General features: G+C 42.4%; 1 protein-coding gene across 4 annotated transcripts in view; it reads left to right on the plus strand.

Annotated features, from left to right (window-relative positions):
• Nucleotides 1-13,029, plus strand: part of LOC311056275 (voltage-gated potassium channel KCNC1-like) — a gene marked incomplete at both ends in the record, with an annotated part of 76,995 nt that extends 63,966 nt beyond the window's left edge. For 3 of the 4 annotated variants that reach the window (XM_084072775.1, XM_084072772.1, XM_084072773.1), the window contains one exon: nt 7,950-8,116. In XM_084072775.1, the coding sequence (XP_083928901.1) occupies nt 7,950-8,116 (167 nt within the window). Of the gene's footprint in view, nt 1-7,949; nt 8,117-12,964 lie in introns of those variants that run through there. The other variant, XM_084072774.1, reaches the window with a different exon arrangement.
• Between the last annotated feature and the right edge of the window lie 2,434 nt (nt 13,030-15,463).

A 15,463-nucleotide genomic window follows, 5' to 3' on the forward strand; every position in this document is an offset into this window, starting at 1 on the left:
AAACCTCACCCATGGGTAGGGTGTGTGAGGAGAGTGGCAGTAACTCAGGAGGTAGAACGGCCGTCCAGGAAATGGAAGGTTACCGGCTCGATCCCTTGCTCCTTCTGCCTTTGTGTTGAAGTGTCCTTGAGCAATGCGGTCAAAAGCTCTAAAGTGCATTGCATGGTTGCCTCCGCCATCTGCGTGAGTTGCTGAATGTAATGCACGCTTAAAAGCACTTTGCGCCGAGTATTGCGTAAGAGCAAAGTGGCTGCCGTGTGAATTTAGTCAATGGGGATATGTGTAGGAGGTAAAACATTAATAAAGTTCAATCCCTGCAATGGCCCTGCGTCTTATCACTTATGTCCTTGGATCCTTTCCTACGCGTCTCATTGTCAGAGAAGCGTGTCAGTTAATTGCCTTCAATGTAAATCATAGCAATTTGTGAGAATAGGTAGGATTTTATGTGTCTACATGGCATGTCCTGCATGTTGAAACTCTGAAAGGGAAGGGTTTTTTATACACAGGGTTTTGCGTTGTATAAAGGCTCACTGTTTAAACAACATTAATGTAAGACAAGGACCCCAGTGTTGCAGAATATATTGATCCCAAATTAATCACTCTGACACTGTGTGTGTGTGTGTGTGTGTGTGTGTGTGTGTGTGTGTGTGTGTGTGTGTGTGTGTGTGTGTGTGTGTGTGTGTGTGTGTGTGTGTGTGTGTGTGTGTGTGTGTGTGTGTGTGTGCGCGCGCGCGTGTGCATGCATACTTTATATGCCTGTGCCTGAGTGCTTCTGTGTGTGTGTGTGTGTGTGTGTGCGTGTTCCAATCTGCTAAGAGCTGCAGTGCCTCTGATTGACTCTCGAGGTTACAAGGTTTGACATTGCAAAGCAACGGTCATTTGAATGGAGGGGAATGCATGTTGTTATGCGGCAAACATGCAAACGTATTCACAAATGGACAAATACTCACAATCTGTCTACGTGTGTAAGGTTGAGTAATGATATACTAGCTCCAAGTGCAAAGAGTACACGTGTGTACATATACTTTACATGTCAGGCCAGACAGGCATTCTAGTATGCAACACACACACACACACGCACCCACGATACATGCAAAATGTGTCCATACAATTAGCACATCGTCGCTGTTGGTGGTTAACCTTGTATGTCCAAAACTGTAACTTTTCAGAAATTGGAAAATAAATAACCTGTGTTCCAATGGATCCAGGGTAGTCATTGTTTACTCACATAGCAGTCTACAAGCTCGCAATGTGTCGCGAGCTTGTAGATCTGCTATCTTTGCTACTTTTCTTCAACAAAGAAGTAGGGCATTCATTTACCAAAAATAAATAAAAGTTGAAATGTGGAGATACGAGGTTTATGCCCGACAGCGACGATATACAGTACATGTGTACCGATACACAAGAAGTGAAATTGGCCGTGGTGTAAAAAAGAACACACAATGACACTCAACATTAGACATTTCACGGTCTTTCAATATAATAATAATAATATTAATAATAATAATAATACATTTCATTTATAATACACTTTACATTTAAAACAAATCTCAAAGTGCTATAAATTATATAGTGATATGACACACACGCACGCGCACACACACACACACACACACACACACACACACACTGAGCATTGAGAGACCAGGTCCTTACAAAGTGGTGACCCAGATCTGTCGCTATAGTGCCCAGTACCCAGAATGCCTCCTGAGTTCTGTACGGTAGCCAAGAGAGATGTTCTCATTGGCTCACGTCAGTCGTAGCAGCAAAGCTTGAGCCTATCAGCACAGCAGAACAGCCACCCTACTGTACTGCACTGCAGAGCAAACACCCTACTGCTACCGTATATTCTGCCTGTCCTGTACTGTTTCTCTATTTCCTTTCCTTTCTTTCTTTTGAAGTGCAAACTATGCTAAAGTGGAGAAAAAAGTATATACACTGCAACTTATATATGAACTGTTTTCTGACATATACTTAACAGTAAGTCACTGATAATTGTGCTATTTTGCATCCCTGATGGAAAGTGAACCAAATGTTTTAATTTAAGGGACAAAAATGACCACTTTGATCACTGCTTGAAACCAAAGTTAGTTTACTAAGCAAAGTTGTTGATTGGCAATGACTGTTAATAATAATTTAATTAATTAATTAATATCCAACACTAATGATTATAAAACAATGAGGCAGTGATCTGCGGTTGGTCTTGTTTGCGGTTTAACATTCCAGTAGAGCTCTATCATAATTCTCTCCTCAGTTTCGCTATAAATAGATTGAAACCACAGAGCAATGGTCGCATCATGTACTGTATCTGTGAAGCGAAATAGCCAAATACCGTTTGTCAAATCCCTTCAACTTCTAGAGGCTCAGTTCCAGATAAGAAAAGACTGTTATTTATTCCTGAAGAGTTGGTTATTAAAATGATAATGGAAAAAGAGTCAGTGCTTGACCAACAGTCCCTCCATGTTTCATGGTGGAGGTTTAGTCGACTGTTTGAGGTCAGATGGGTAATATGGACAGTTGGCAAATGCTCTTGGACCATATCAAATCAGATGAAAAAATATGACTTCTTATAAAAAAGAAGTGGTAATATTACTCATCTGAGTTGCCTCAAAACACTGGCTCTGAATCAAACTGATCTTTCAACTATTCCAGTTCCAGACAAAATATTGTATCAATTCAATGCAAATGTGTGTGTCGGCACAGTTTGCCCTTTGGAAGCCGGTGTTGGATCAGCACTTCATTCCAAAGGTCAAATTTCATTTACGCAGAATTTAACCTGATCCCGGAGCATTCTCTCAAGGAGAAATTCTCCTTGAGAAACCTTTTTTTAACACTTGATGTACTAAAGTGTTGATGTATTATGTGTTGGTTGTGCTGTGTAGGCATTGATTTGTTGGTGTTTGTTGTTGTAACTGCTGTGATGACGGTGTGCAAAGGGTTAAAGAGGGATCAGGTTTGCAAATTCTCCCACTAATGACCAAAGGACAACATGAGTTTTTACATGTGGCTGCATTATCAGTTGATAATACCCCTGTTTCTGTTTTGCTTAGGCATAACTGAAACATTTGGCTGCGAAAAAGGAGGAAAAACTGTTTTAGGTATTCAATTGTGATTTTAAAGATGCTCTTATGTACTGTATTAAGTATTCCTTCTTAAGCAAGAGTCCCACATGTAAAAAGAAAATCTGATATTGTCTTTAACCGCATAAACCCTGGCGTTCCTATTTTGGGCATGTCATTATAGGCGGAATTTTTCAAAATGTTTTATCCCCGCCAGGAGGCCGGAACGGCCGAAGGCGAGGAATATGTTTTCCCCCTTGCGCGTCCGTCTGTCTGTCCGTAAACAGCTAATCGATTGGCGTGAAACTTTGCACTACAGATTTTGTCCAAAACTCATGCTAATCGGTACACATCATCTCTTTGGTCATGTGATCATGATGTATGTGTCAGCTTTTTCAGATTCCCTACGCTATGATTGGCTTTCAAAATACGGGAGTGGCCCGTTTTGCACAAAATGTCACATATCAGGAACCGATTGCCATGAAACTTTGCACACACTGCCAGTAGGCCAAGGAGCAACCTCCACCCAAGCAAATGTTTCAAATTGGCCTCATGGTGGTGCTATAACAGCTCGCTTCACGTTTTGGCCTATAACTCTTGAACCGTACAATCTAAATATTTCCCCCCTGTATTCCTTGGATCATGATGCAACTCCTCATATAGGCCCCCCTGGCCATTTGTGCCAGACTATATTTTCCAGCATTTCACATTTTCTTCAAGATACACTGTTTGCTACTACTCCTAGAAATGTTGTCCAAAAGTAACACAAATCGGTACACATTATCTCTGGAGTCATGTGATGAAGATGTATCTGTTCCATTCCAATTGGCTACGACTGCCTTCCAAATTTTGCGGGACCTGAGTAGGCAACCTGGCCTGGCGGGGATCTGCGCTCCAAGGAGCGCACTTTTCTAGTTTTTAAGTTATTCAACTTTTTTATTATTATTGCAGAATCATGTTTCAAAACTTTTCACAATCTTTCTGTCGTTCCGTCAAAGTATAAAACAGGGCTTATGTAGTTCAAGTTGAGTCATTGGGGGTATATGAAAACCCATCCCTGATCAGGGTTGGAGTGTAATGTAGCTTCACCCTGGACATGTGTTGGCGTAGATGTTACCAGAGTCTGTCACCAGGAGGGAGACAGCTACTGCTCCTGACATTTTAAAAAGGATGGTTTTCTCTTCAACACATCCATGAATGTTCTTTGATGCTTCACACATCTTGTGTTATTTTTCCCCGGGAATATGTAGTGATATGTCTAATACATAAAGAGGTCTGTGCCAAAATGGTATGAATCCAGAGAAACATCAACATTGCATATTCTAACCCTAACCGTAAATGTTATAACCTTAATTATTGTATGTGACTGCACAGTAAAATCCTCTGTTTAACTTTTTTGTTAAATTAACAATCAGGATTTTACTGTGTGTAAGTCAGGGTTGTTTTTGTTTTGGTTGGGGGTACAGTTAGGGTTAGGGTTCAAGACGCATTGTTCTGAGAAGTCACACAAGATGTCTGCTGTCTCAAACTGCACTTCAAGTCATTTTCAAAACTTACACACCCAGTCTGACTGTGACCTCCTGGGTCTGCTGGAGATTCAAAGTAGGACCTCATAATCTATCAAATATGTATTTTCTCCAGCTAAAACACAGCACTTGATTATCTCTCCTATACTCTTAAGATGCCCACTCAATTTGAGTCTTGTGTTTGTGTATGTCTATTATGTGTTTCAATGAATTGGGTTTCTCCAAAGCACCTTAGCTCTGAGGACATCTTTATTCCATTTAAATTACATGGTTGCAAACAGAATCATACTGCTGAAATCAACTTCATCATGTACACGGATTGTGCAGGGCAAATGAAATGAAACGAGTCACACATTTTGTCATTGCTAAGATGCTTTCAGGAAACCCAGAGTCGATTACTTGTCTGTCTGTCTGTCTGACTTCCCATACTCCACTATGGGTTCCTTTTCTTGCTACATTTTGCCTCCCCAGCTACCATGAAATGAAAGCTTAGAAAGAGGAAAACCAAATGATGACTATATCATAGCCACAGATAGGGAAAACCAAATGACATCCATATCGTAGCCACAGGTAGGGGGCACTTTAACGTAGACTGTAAGTGAAGTATTAGAACAATGAATCCCAGCTGTTTAGCACTGGTACCATTGAACTGACCCGATCATCAAGATGCCCAATACATTAACACAATTGATTTAACACAATGATTGTATAATACCTTAATATTGTTATTTGTCGGAAACCCTATCAGATCGTCTCACGACCCGTTTTTGGGTACCAACCCACTGGTTGAGAACCAATGGGATAGAAAAAAAGAAGAAGAAAAAAACACTTCACGAATAATATGACACCATCTCCAGCTGTCCTTTAATCCTCTCATGTTAGGAATCCTTGTCTATAAAAGAGCAATCTCATTGTCTTTCAGCTTGGTCCAGTCAGTTTTCACCTCAGTTAATAATAAATAAAGCGGTATTAATATTTTAAGTGCCTGTTCTCCCTCTATGTTGGGACGGCATGTTGGCTACACAACAACACAAATTGATCTTGTTTTTGACTGGAGCACTGGTTTGCAGTGTGTGACAGCCAGGATGAGTGCTCATAAAGTTTTCGTCTTAAATCATTTATGCTTAAGTTGCTAAACAAAATCCTTTCGCATTCACCGGCTGACAGCTCACTAAACATTGTTCATCAAACTGATTTAACTGTTTGTTTAGTTCAAGGTTGACTCAAAACAATACCACTCATTACGTTTAGCTTCTTCTAAAATATAGTAGGTTTACAATTGACGCAACTCGTTAGTTGTTTTTTGACACAAACTACAGATTCACTGGCATATTTACTGAAACAAAGGTAATGCCCCTGATAAATCCCCTTTATCCCAGAGACATCACACCTTCACCATCATCAAGTCTTCACAAACAAAGACATTTGGTTTCTCTTAATCTTTGTAGGCATTCACATTAGCTGCAAATCACTGTTTTGGGGTCCCAACTAAATGCCTGATGCCCCAGTGATGCTAGTATGTTAGTATGGGCAGATGAAAGATTAGAAGAAAAGAGAGGGGAGATTCTGAATGATGCTAAGAGAAGCGAGGGATGATGAATGGAGGGAGGAGAGGAGGATGCAGGAAGTGGATGTAGGGGAAGACAATCAGACACAGTTTGGCTTTGTGAAGCTCTCAGTATGAGCGTGTGCACACACACACACACACACACACACACACACACACACACACACACACACACACACACACACACACACACACACACACACACACACACACACACACACACACACACACACACACACACACACACAGTTAATAGATACAAAATACATTTCACACTATTGCCAGTTTCTGCAAAAGATTGTGTTATTCCTAATGAAACAAGCCACAATGCTGATAACTTCACCAGGTCCAAACTAGTTTCTATTGTAATGTTCTGGAGATTCAACTTTAGATTGCGATCTGTCTGTCTGTGTGTCTGTCTGTCTGTCTGTCTGTCAGTCTGTCTGTCTGTCTGTCTGTTGGTCTGTCTGTCTGTCTGTCTGTCTGTAATGGGACTGTGAATGGGATTTTACTGTAGTCTGGCTAAAACATCTGAATGCTGAGCACATCATGGGAATGGTGTACAGTAAAGGCAAAGTTATTTAATCAACAGTGATTACATTTTATTTATGTGCATATCTACTCTTGCATTTACAGTATGCACTACTACATTTGATTTTACAATTGCTATTACTATTTTATTCATCTACTGTAACTGTGAGTGAGTCGCGCAGCTCCAGATGATTTACCCACTTGGGTATGAGTTTCCCAAAAAGCTCTTTTTGGTGCTGAGATCCTCCTGATTCCATTGACCTTGAATGGATCTAAGCCTGACTTATCTTCTTATTTAGTCTCTTACCCCTGCTTATGTCATTTTTGGGAACTCCAGCCCATGCGGTCCAGTGGATATGCATTATGCACAAAGATTGGGCACTTCTGTATGAAAGTCAAAGAAATGCAAAACACAAAAGAAGACCGTAATTTTACTTGTCTGTTTTGCTGACATGAATTGGGTATTTTTGTACCTATCCACTGGACTCAGCTCGCCCACCCTCCCCTCCTTGCACACTGGGACTACTGCTTGATCTATTACTGCCTCGTACGATGGAGTCACGCGCCAAAAATGTATTTGCGTCACGCGACTCTGTCGTGTGAAGAAGTATAAATCAGGCTTATAACTGACTTCTTGATGTTAAGTAAAAGTTCTTGTGATAACTGATTTTCATAACCCATATTCCGGTTTTGTCCTGTCTCTGTTTGTCTGTCTACCCATCCATCTATGTGTGTCCGTCTATCTGTCTGTTTGTCCATTTGTCTGTCTGTCCCTGATCCAATTTCCTCCTTTGGTGTGTAATGTTTGACTTGGTTTTGGCTGTTGGTTTATTTTAATAATAATAATAACTATTATTATTATTTTTTGTTTTTTACAAAATGCTTTTGACTGTAACAAATGGTCTGTTTTTGCTACCTCCAACTCACAATGCTATTAACTCATAACATAACATAACATGACATAACATAACATAACATAACATAACATAACATAACATAACTACATGTCATCATTGTCATCCAAATAAATATATATATTCATGGCTAAAATGTGTGCAAACACACATTGCTAACCCTAAAAATGCTTGCCTCCTTTTACATTTTCAAAACATGTAACACACCAAACCATCTTCTCCGCTCATGACCGCAACACACATACTGCACGTCACCGTCCCCTCATACTGTGTACATCAACCTCTCATGACATGTCATAACCCCTGTTCTAACCTTTCCCCTTTGACCTGTGGCCACATCATCTCCATGTAGCTACCATGGGCTATGAAAAGGCCCGCTATGAGAAGTCCCGCAGTCTGAATAACATCTCTGGCATGACTGGCGCCTCATTGCGCCTCACCCCCATCACCAACGCCTTCGAGCCATTCGAGCCTCCTGGCCTCAGGCGTTGTCACTCCCCCATTCCTTCCATCTTGTAGCAAAACAACCGTCTCCCTGCCCTTGTAAAGCCTAATTCATGCTCCATCGCCCGATGGTGTCGCCGTGCCGAGAGCGGCCGAGAGTAGACGACCCACGAGCTCACGATGCGTCGCGTCCGCGACGCATCGCGAGCTCGTAGGTCTGCGATTCTCAGCGTGCGACAAAGTATGAATCGCGCTTAACCTGGAAGGTGAACCGAGAAACGAAAACAACAGCGAAAACAACGACAACGAAACAATACTGACAACAGCAAGACATAAAGCATTACTCATGCCATTTTCTGCCAGAAAAGAGAAAAGATATGGAATGTCAGTGATGTCAACAGCAACAACAACAACAACAACAACAACATAAACACAGATTTTCTTGAAGACAGAGACGTTCTATCTGTCCCGCACAGCGCTATCATCCAACCGTCACCAATGTACATTTTTGCTGATGTTTTCTAGTGGTGAAAGAGAACTGGGGGCTATTTGATCTGAAGAGAACCCAGCTGAATTGCAGAATAGTATTAACCTACCAAAATAAGCTCTGAATAGATACTTTCACATTGCTAATAATGGTTTTCACTCACTCACACACACACACACACACACACACACACACACACACACACACACACACACATTCTCTCGTACTCCCACACATTTCTGCACATCTACAATCACACACACGTACACACATCTACTCACACACCTGCCTTACTAACAAAGAATGAGTATAGGTTCATAGTTGAGGATAAAATGATAGTTACTTATTAGTTATCCTGTGCTGCTTCTTGCCTGTGAGTCTAATGCACATGCACTTAAGACTGATAGTTAACATATAGTATTAGACACTTCTCCCTAACACATGTTAAGCCTCAAAAGCATTGCTTGTTACACATGCACACGCGCACACACACACACACACACACACACACACACACACACACACACACACACACACACACACACACACACACACACACACACACACACACACACACACACATGCTTATGAATGTGTTACATGCATTACCACATACACAGCAACATGCTTTGAGTCAGAATGTATCCCTTTAGACGGGCATGTATGAAAAATATGGGGAGAGGGACAATACAATAACATTCATTAATGAATCTTCTATTATACCAGTGCCAGGAAACCATGTGTATAAAACCCTCCAGCTGTCCTGGTCCTCAGGCTTTAGTGCAATACTACAGACTGTGTGTCTTCCTGCAGAACAGTAAACATCAGCAAATGCTTTGATAGTAACCGCTTCAAAGAAGAAATAACATGCTAGAATTAAGCCTAAATTAAGGGCACACCCAACTACAGGAAGAAAAAAAATATATACCTATATTTTTTATATGAAGCGATAATAATAATTATGTACTTATGCGCATGGACGTTGGTATCTATATGTATCTGTTTAAGGGGATTGCAGGGTGGGTGATGGGGGTTTGAGGAAGGGGGGTTGTTACTTGGGCATCTAATTCAGTGGTTCTCAAAGTAGGGTCCAGGGACCCTCAGGGTGGGGGAGGGGGGGGGGGCTCAAAATTGAAGAGGCTCAGTCTAAATGGTTCCTAAATGGGTCCTTATGGGTCTGTCTGTACAGATATGTACAAATTCCATTTGTACACTCTCTAAGTTATGGGGGTCCTTGAAATGAAAAAGTTTGAGAACCACTGATCTAATAATCATGCAATCAGGAATTAGAAAATAGTCAGAGGGCTCTGTGTTAACTAGCGTAGACTTGTTGTGCAACCTGGCTTATAGTTAGGTAGCTAGCTGTCGCCAAGCCAATGCTGGGGGGGGCACTCGTGCGCAGGTGCATGACACACACTTTGAAAACCCGCTACAGCAGCTGTTTGCAAACAATACGTAGACAAGAACCGGAAGGCAATGCTCATATCCAAGCCCAAACTATGAACTTTGACCTTATCCCGAGCTCTGTGGTGCCCGGGGCATTGTGATGTGGACTGGAGATGCGGGACTGTGTTTTGTGCAAAGCATTATGGGTACTGTAGCCACAGCACTCCGGTGTGTTACGTCACCTCGCCTCATCACTTCATCTGTTTTCACCTGGATTCTTAAAAGACCAAGCTGCAAGGTCCAAACAATAGCTTTACCTTTGGGAAATGGAACAGTCCAGTCTGTTTTTATTTTATTTATGTATTCTTGTATTTTTCTAGAGCAGGGCGGGGGGTGAATTGTTGCCGTCAAATAGTTTTGTCCTTGCAGCTGAGACAGAGAGGTGACGAGCTCTGTCACCTGGTCTGACCTGTGTCCATCTCACCACCTCCATGTACTCCTGTGTGACTCAGCAGCCAACGGCAACTTTAGTTTTCTTTCCCTGTTTGGCTTCTCTCTTTTTACCCTATTTATCACCCTGCTGCTCCCCCCCCTCCCCTTTTCCTCCCCTCCCCTCCCCTCCCTTCCCTCCGTCCATCTTTCTTTCCTCTTGGCTCGGCCACTCACTGACACAGTAGGGGGAACGGTCAACGGATACTGGAGCGACAGCCCCTGGTAGAAGACCCCTCTACCTCGCCAACGACATCCATCCACCCACCCACCCACCCACCCAGTGCCACAACACTCACAGAAGAGACAAACAAACACAGGCAACATGCAGAAATAGAAATATGCAATGTATATAAATGCTCATGTATTTGTATCTGGAGGTATTTCTGTTGAGATATGTTGTACTTGTGTACCTGCGGCACATTGGAGGAGTGAGCGTGTGTGTGTGTGTGTGCGTGTGTGTGTGTGCGTGTGTGTGTGCGCGTGTGTGTGTGTGTGTGTGTGTGTGTGTGTGTGTGTGTGTGTGTGTGTGTGTGTGTGTGTACCCAGATGTTTATCTTCCTCTGTACTAAGATGCACCTATACATGATGGAAAAACAAAAGAAAAGCAGGGCAAAATTATTCTCTCCTGCTTCAAGGGTTTGCAAATTTTTTTTTTCCTGAAAATGTTTTCTGTTTTGTTTTAATTCATGGTTTGTCTCTTAATTCTATCTGCCCAAGTTAAGGTATTTACTATTGTGCTCTCAACAGACAACACTGTACTTCTGTTCAAATGTAAAGTGTTTTTCCCCCCATCGCTCTCACGCGGCTTCTCCTCCCATCAGAATGCGATGGAATGTTCTGAGAGGGCAGAAAATCATTTCCCTTTGATTTGCATTAGGCCAAAGAAAAAGCGTCATATTTTACCCTGCCTTTAGGGAACACGCCATTTAAGTAAAATATATATATATATAGTCACCACAACATACAGAAAGGAATAATAACGACTAAAGGTGTGGAAAGAACTATTCTCTCTGTCTGGCTAATCTCAGAGTTAATGGCATCACACCAGGAGCTCAGGAATTCCTTTTTATAGTAATGGCCTTCCTGTTGTTTTGCACAACATCAGAGATATTTCACACTGAGATTTAATTTTCTTAGTCATGCCCTCATGAATCCGCTAGAGAGAAGAGAAGCCTCCTTCCACCTGGGTGAGGTGGAAGGTGAGAGCAATGACTGGAGAGCATGACATTTATATGGGAAGAAGAAACCTAGATTTGACCTGCATTTGCTCTTTTCAAGTTTCAAGTTAAAAAGCTAAACGGGGGTTTAAAGGTTTGTTCAATCTGAGTGTTGAAAGGGTTTTCTGTGACTGTATTTGAATGCAGCCTTATGCTCAGGTTTGGCGTTATAGGTTTCAGTTTGCGCCGGTTGAGTCCACCTAAAACCCTGACCTATGTATATCTATGTATTAACGGTTTCATTGTTGCTGTTTGTACTTTATTTTTAATATTGACCTGGATGCAGGTTTTAATGTCCGTACTCAATTAACTGAGGCCAACAGAACTAGAATCAATGTAGTCACTATCACTCAAATCAAAAGTAGAGTAGTTCCTTTATAAAATCGTCTAAAATGTCTTTGCAATTTCCCCCTCCATCTATCCTTCTTTTTGTCACCCCTTCCTCCTTTCTGTCCTCTCTCCATGTCTTCCTGACCTGCCATGTTTGTGTGTGTGTGTGTGTGTGTGTGTGTGTATGCGTGCGTGTGTGTGTGTGTGTGTGTGCGTGTGTGTGTGTGTGTGTGTGTGCGTGTGTGCGGTGGCGCGTGTGTGCGTGCGTGTGTGGATAGGTGTCCATTAGACGCTTTTTGATTGGTCACATGTACAAATGTATACTTGTCCATTGTAGATTAGTCTGCATGGGGTTTCCACTGCAAGCAATAAGTAAACTGATGTGACATAATCCCCCTTAGATGAGGGAGGGGTCAACAGTTTGATAAATTTAATCTCAAAGCTTAATGAATGTGTATAGAAAAATTTAAGCTACTTATTACTTAAGTCTGTGTGTGTGTGTGTGTGTGTGTGTGCGTGTGCGTGTGTGCGTGCGTGCGTGTGCGTGTGTGTGTGCGTGCGTGTGAGTGTGTGCGTGCGTGTGTGTGTGCGTGTGTGTGTGTGTGTGTGTGCGCGCGCATGTGTGTGTGTGTGTGTGTGTGCGCGCGCACGTGTGTGTTTCTACGCATACGTGTGCACTAGCAGCATGCAGAGCAAAAAAAAATAAAAAAAATACTCTCACCTCTTTCCTGTAGCGAGGAAGAGGTGGGCGGGCCTGATATTATGCATGCGAAAAATGCTATGATGCTATTGGTCGGAATGGACCGTTTAGGTACTGTAATGGGAGGGGGGTGGGGGGGTGGGAAAGTTTATTTTTTCAGGATAGGGAGGGGTTCAATTTGTAGTTGGTCTTGTACAGCTGCTTTCTTAACGACCCCAGAGAGACTTATGATAAGAGAAGAAACTTGATAACTTAACCGTAGCTTATGATATTTTTTTTCCCTCCCTTGTTGTTTGTTTGTCTTTTCACAGAGAACTGTTCTGAAAGCCCAGTGCTTATCAGATATATGCAAAAAGAAGCATTAACTGTGAACTAACGCTAGGGGGAAAAAAAGACAGAAAAATGGCTTCTTCCGTCATTGCCCTTCAATGCGAACGTCTCTTCTGCAAGAGAGAGAGAGAAAGAGAGAGAGAGAGAGAGAGAGTGCGCCCCCTTCCCCTCCCAAGATAAACCTCCAACCCACACATGCCGCAACAATTACCCCCATCTTTCCACTCATTGTCCACGGTTCATCTTTTGTCTCTCTTGCTCTCTCCTCACCTCTTTTTGCTTTCCCTTGTTCCTCTTCTGTTCTATCGTTCTATGGTAGACTCGGTCGTTCTGTATCTCTCAATCAACCTATCAATTATCTCTCTCTCTCTCTCTCTCTCTCTCTCTCTCTCTCTCTCTCTCTCCTCTGTCACACACACTGTATTTCAGTACCAAACTGTTTCAGTCATTTCAGTCATTTCCTGTCCTCTAATCCGAACCAAACATGGGTGAATTGACGGGTAAAAGGTACTTTTTCTTGATGACTCTGCAGTATGATGCATTTTGCTTCCAACAAAAGAAAATCTCTGATTCTGATTTCCAAACCAGAAGAGTGTCAACTCCCGTGAGAATTATACCCAGTTCAACCAGTCCAAATGTCTTTTCATTTCAATTTAAACATCTTTGCGGGAAGTTGCCTCTAACTGCTGGTGTCACACTGCAGTCACCCTTAGACATCAAAGGTAGAGGATAGTGCCAAGATCACTCTTTCTTGTATATATGAGGACATATCTGCAAAGAACTAATTTCAACCATTCAAAAGCGAGATTCTTGAGCCTCCGATTATCTTTTACCCATATTTCCCCCCCCATCCGTTCACAACTCAGGTATCTCACTCTCTCTTAATCTTTCACTCTCATGTCTCATCCCCTGTCTTCTCTCTGCTCGTGTTTATCCGTGCTTCTGAAAGATGTTGAATGTATGAAGGAAAAAGGGGGCGAGATGAGAAAACATTTCACTGGTTCCCCTGTGTATGTGAATATTATGTCTGCTGTTCTCACAATCTGACCACAACTGTACTTCCTGTGTCCTTTCTGTCCTGTCATGTCCTGTTCACTCTGAGGTGTTTCACCCCTCACTCGCACACACACACACATACACATACACAGACACACATATGCATTACGCACCTGTCTATCCCTCTGTTTGTGCAATGTCCTTTCTCAACCACCCTGAACCCTTTCATTGCAAAAACAAAACAAAAAAATGGGAGAACAGGGGAGAACAGGGGAGCGCTGTCAAAAAACAGAACATGAAAGAGTGTTCTTAGAATGGATTACACAACCGCCATGATGGAAGATAGAAAAGGACCTTTTTTGTTTTGTTTTTTAAATCAAAAGACTTGGAGGTCCGGAGTGGTGCACTTGCATGTGCACATGGGCGGGGGGGAACAGGGGAAAGACTGATGTGTTTTGAGTGGTTTTGTCCACGAAGGAGCAACGGAGTGATGGGATGAAGGAGTAAAAGAGAATGTGAGGAGGAGGAAGGAAGCAGATCGCTTCTCTGTGTAAGAATATGTACCCTCGCTGTCATTTTGTCTGTGCTGTTGTTGCTTCTTTGTGCTATGGCGTGTCACCGTGCGGTTCTGTGTTCATGTGACATTTTTGTTTTGTGTTCTGCGTTTATTTCCGTGTTGTGTGCTTCGCTGTTGTTGTTGTTTTGTGTGTGTGTGTGTGTGTGTGTATCATTTGTTTTCCTCCATTTAGCCTTTGTTTGGACCAGACCTGGCTCAATGCTGCTTGCAGATATACTTCATGTATCAGGTTTTATTTTTTTTGTGTCTCATTAGATGGCAGAGGGGTGGAGGTATGGGGTACCACATGGTAAAGTTCAACAGGTTGAGCTCCAAAAAAACACACAGGAAAAGAGTTCAACGTGCTTTTCTGTGCGTGATGACTTACTTGACATAGCGGTCCTGATGTGGTAGACCTCACTAATCTGGCACTGTACGGAGATGGAAACAAACACTATTATTTGCAAATACTATCTGAGCCATTTCTGATGTGCAGCAGGACACACCAACTGAGATTTTTTGCTCTCAGCTCTTGGTCTGTATTTTAGCCAAGTCCTGGTCGGCTGCAGTCCTACCTGATCTCTGACCTTTGACATCAAAGCCATGACCTTGTCTTTTATCAGCATTCAATTAGAGTGACCAATCAAATCACATAATATTAGAGGACCAAGCAGCCCCCAAGGACTATGCAATTTTTATCGATGTGTGTGTGTGTGTGTGTGTGTGTGTGTGCGTGTGTGTGCGTGTGCTGCCTGCGTGCTCACATGGAAAGTGTGAGCAGCAGGCAAAAATTGTGCGTGTGCGTGTGTGTGTGTGTGCGTGTGCGTGTGCGTGTGTGTGTGTGTGTGCTTTGCGTGTGTGTGTGTGTGTGTGTGTGTGTGTGTGTGTGTGTAAGCGTGTGTGTGTGTGTGTGCGTGTACATGTGACA

This window comes from Gymnoscopelus microlampas (assembly GCF_963454915.1).
Source record: "Gymnoscopelus microlampas genome assembly, chromosome: 11".
NCBI classification, from domain to species: Eukaryota; Metazoa; Chordata; class Actinopteri; order Myctophiformes; family Myctophidae; genus Gymnoscopelus; species Gymnoscopelus microlampas.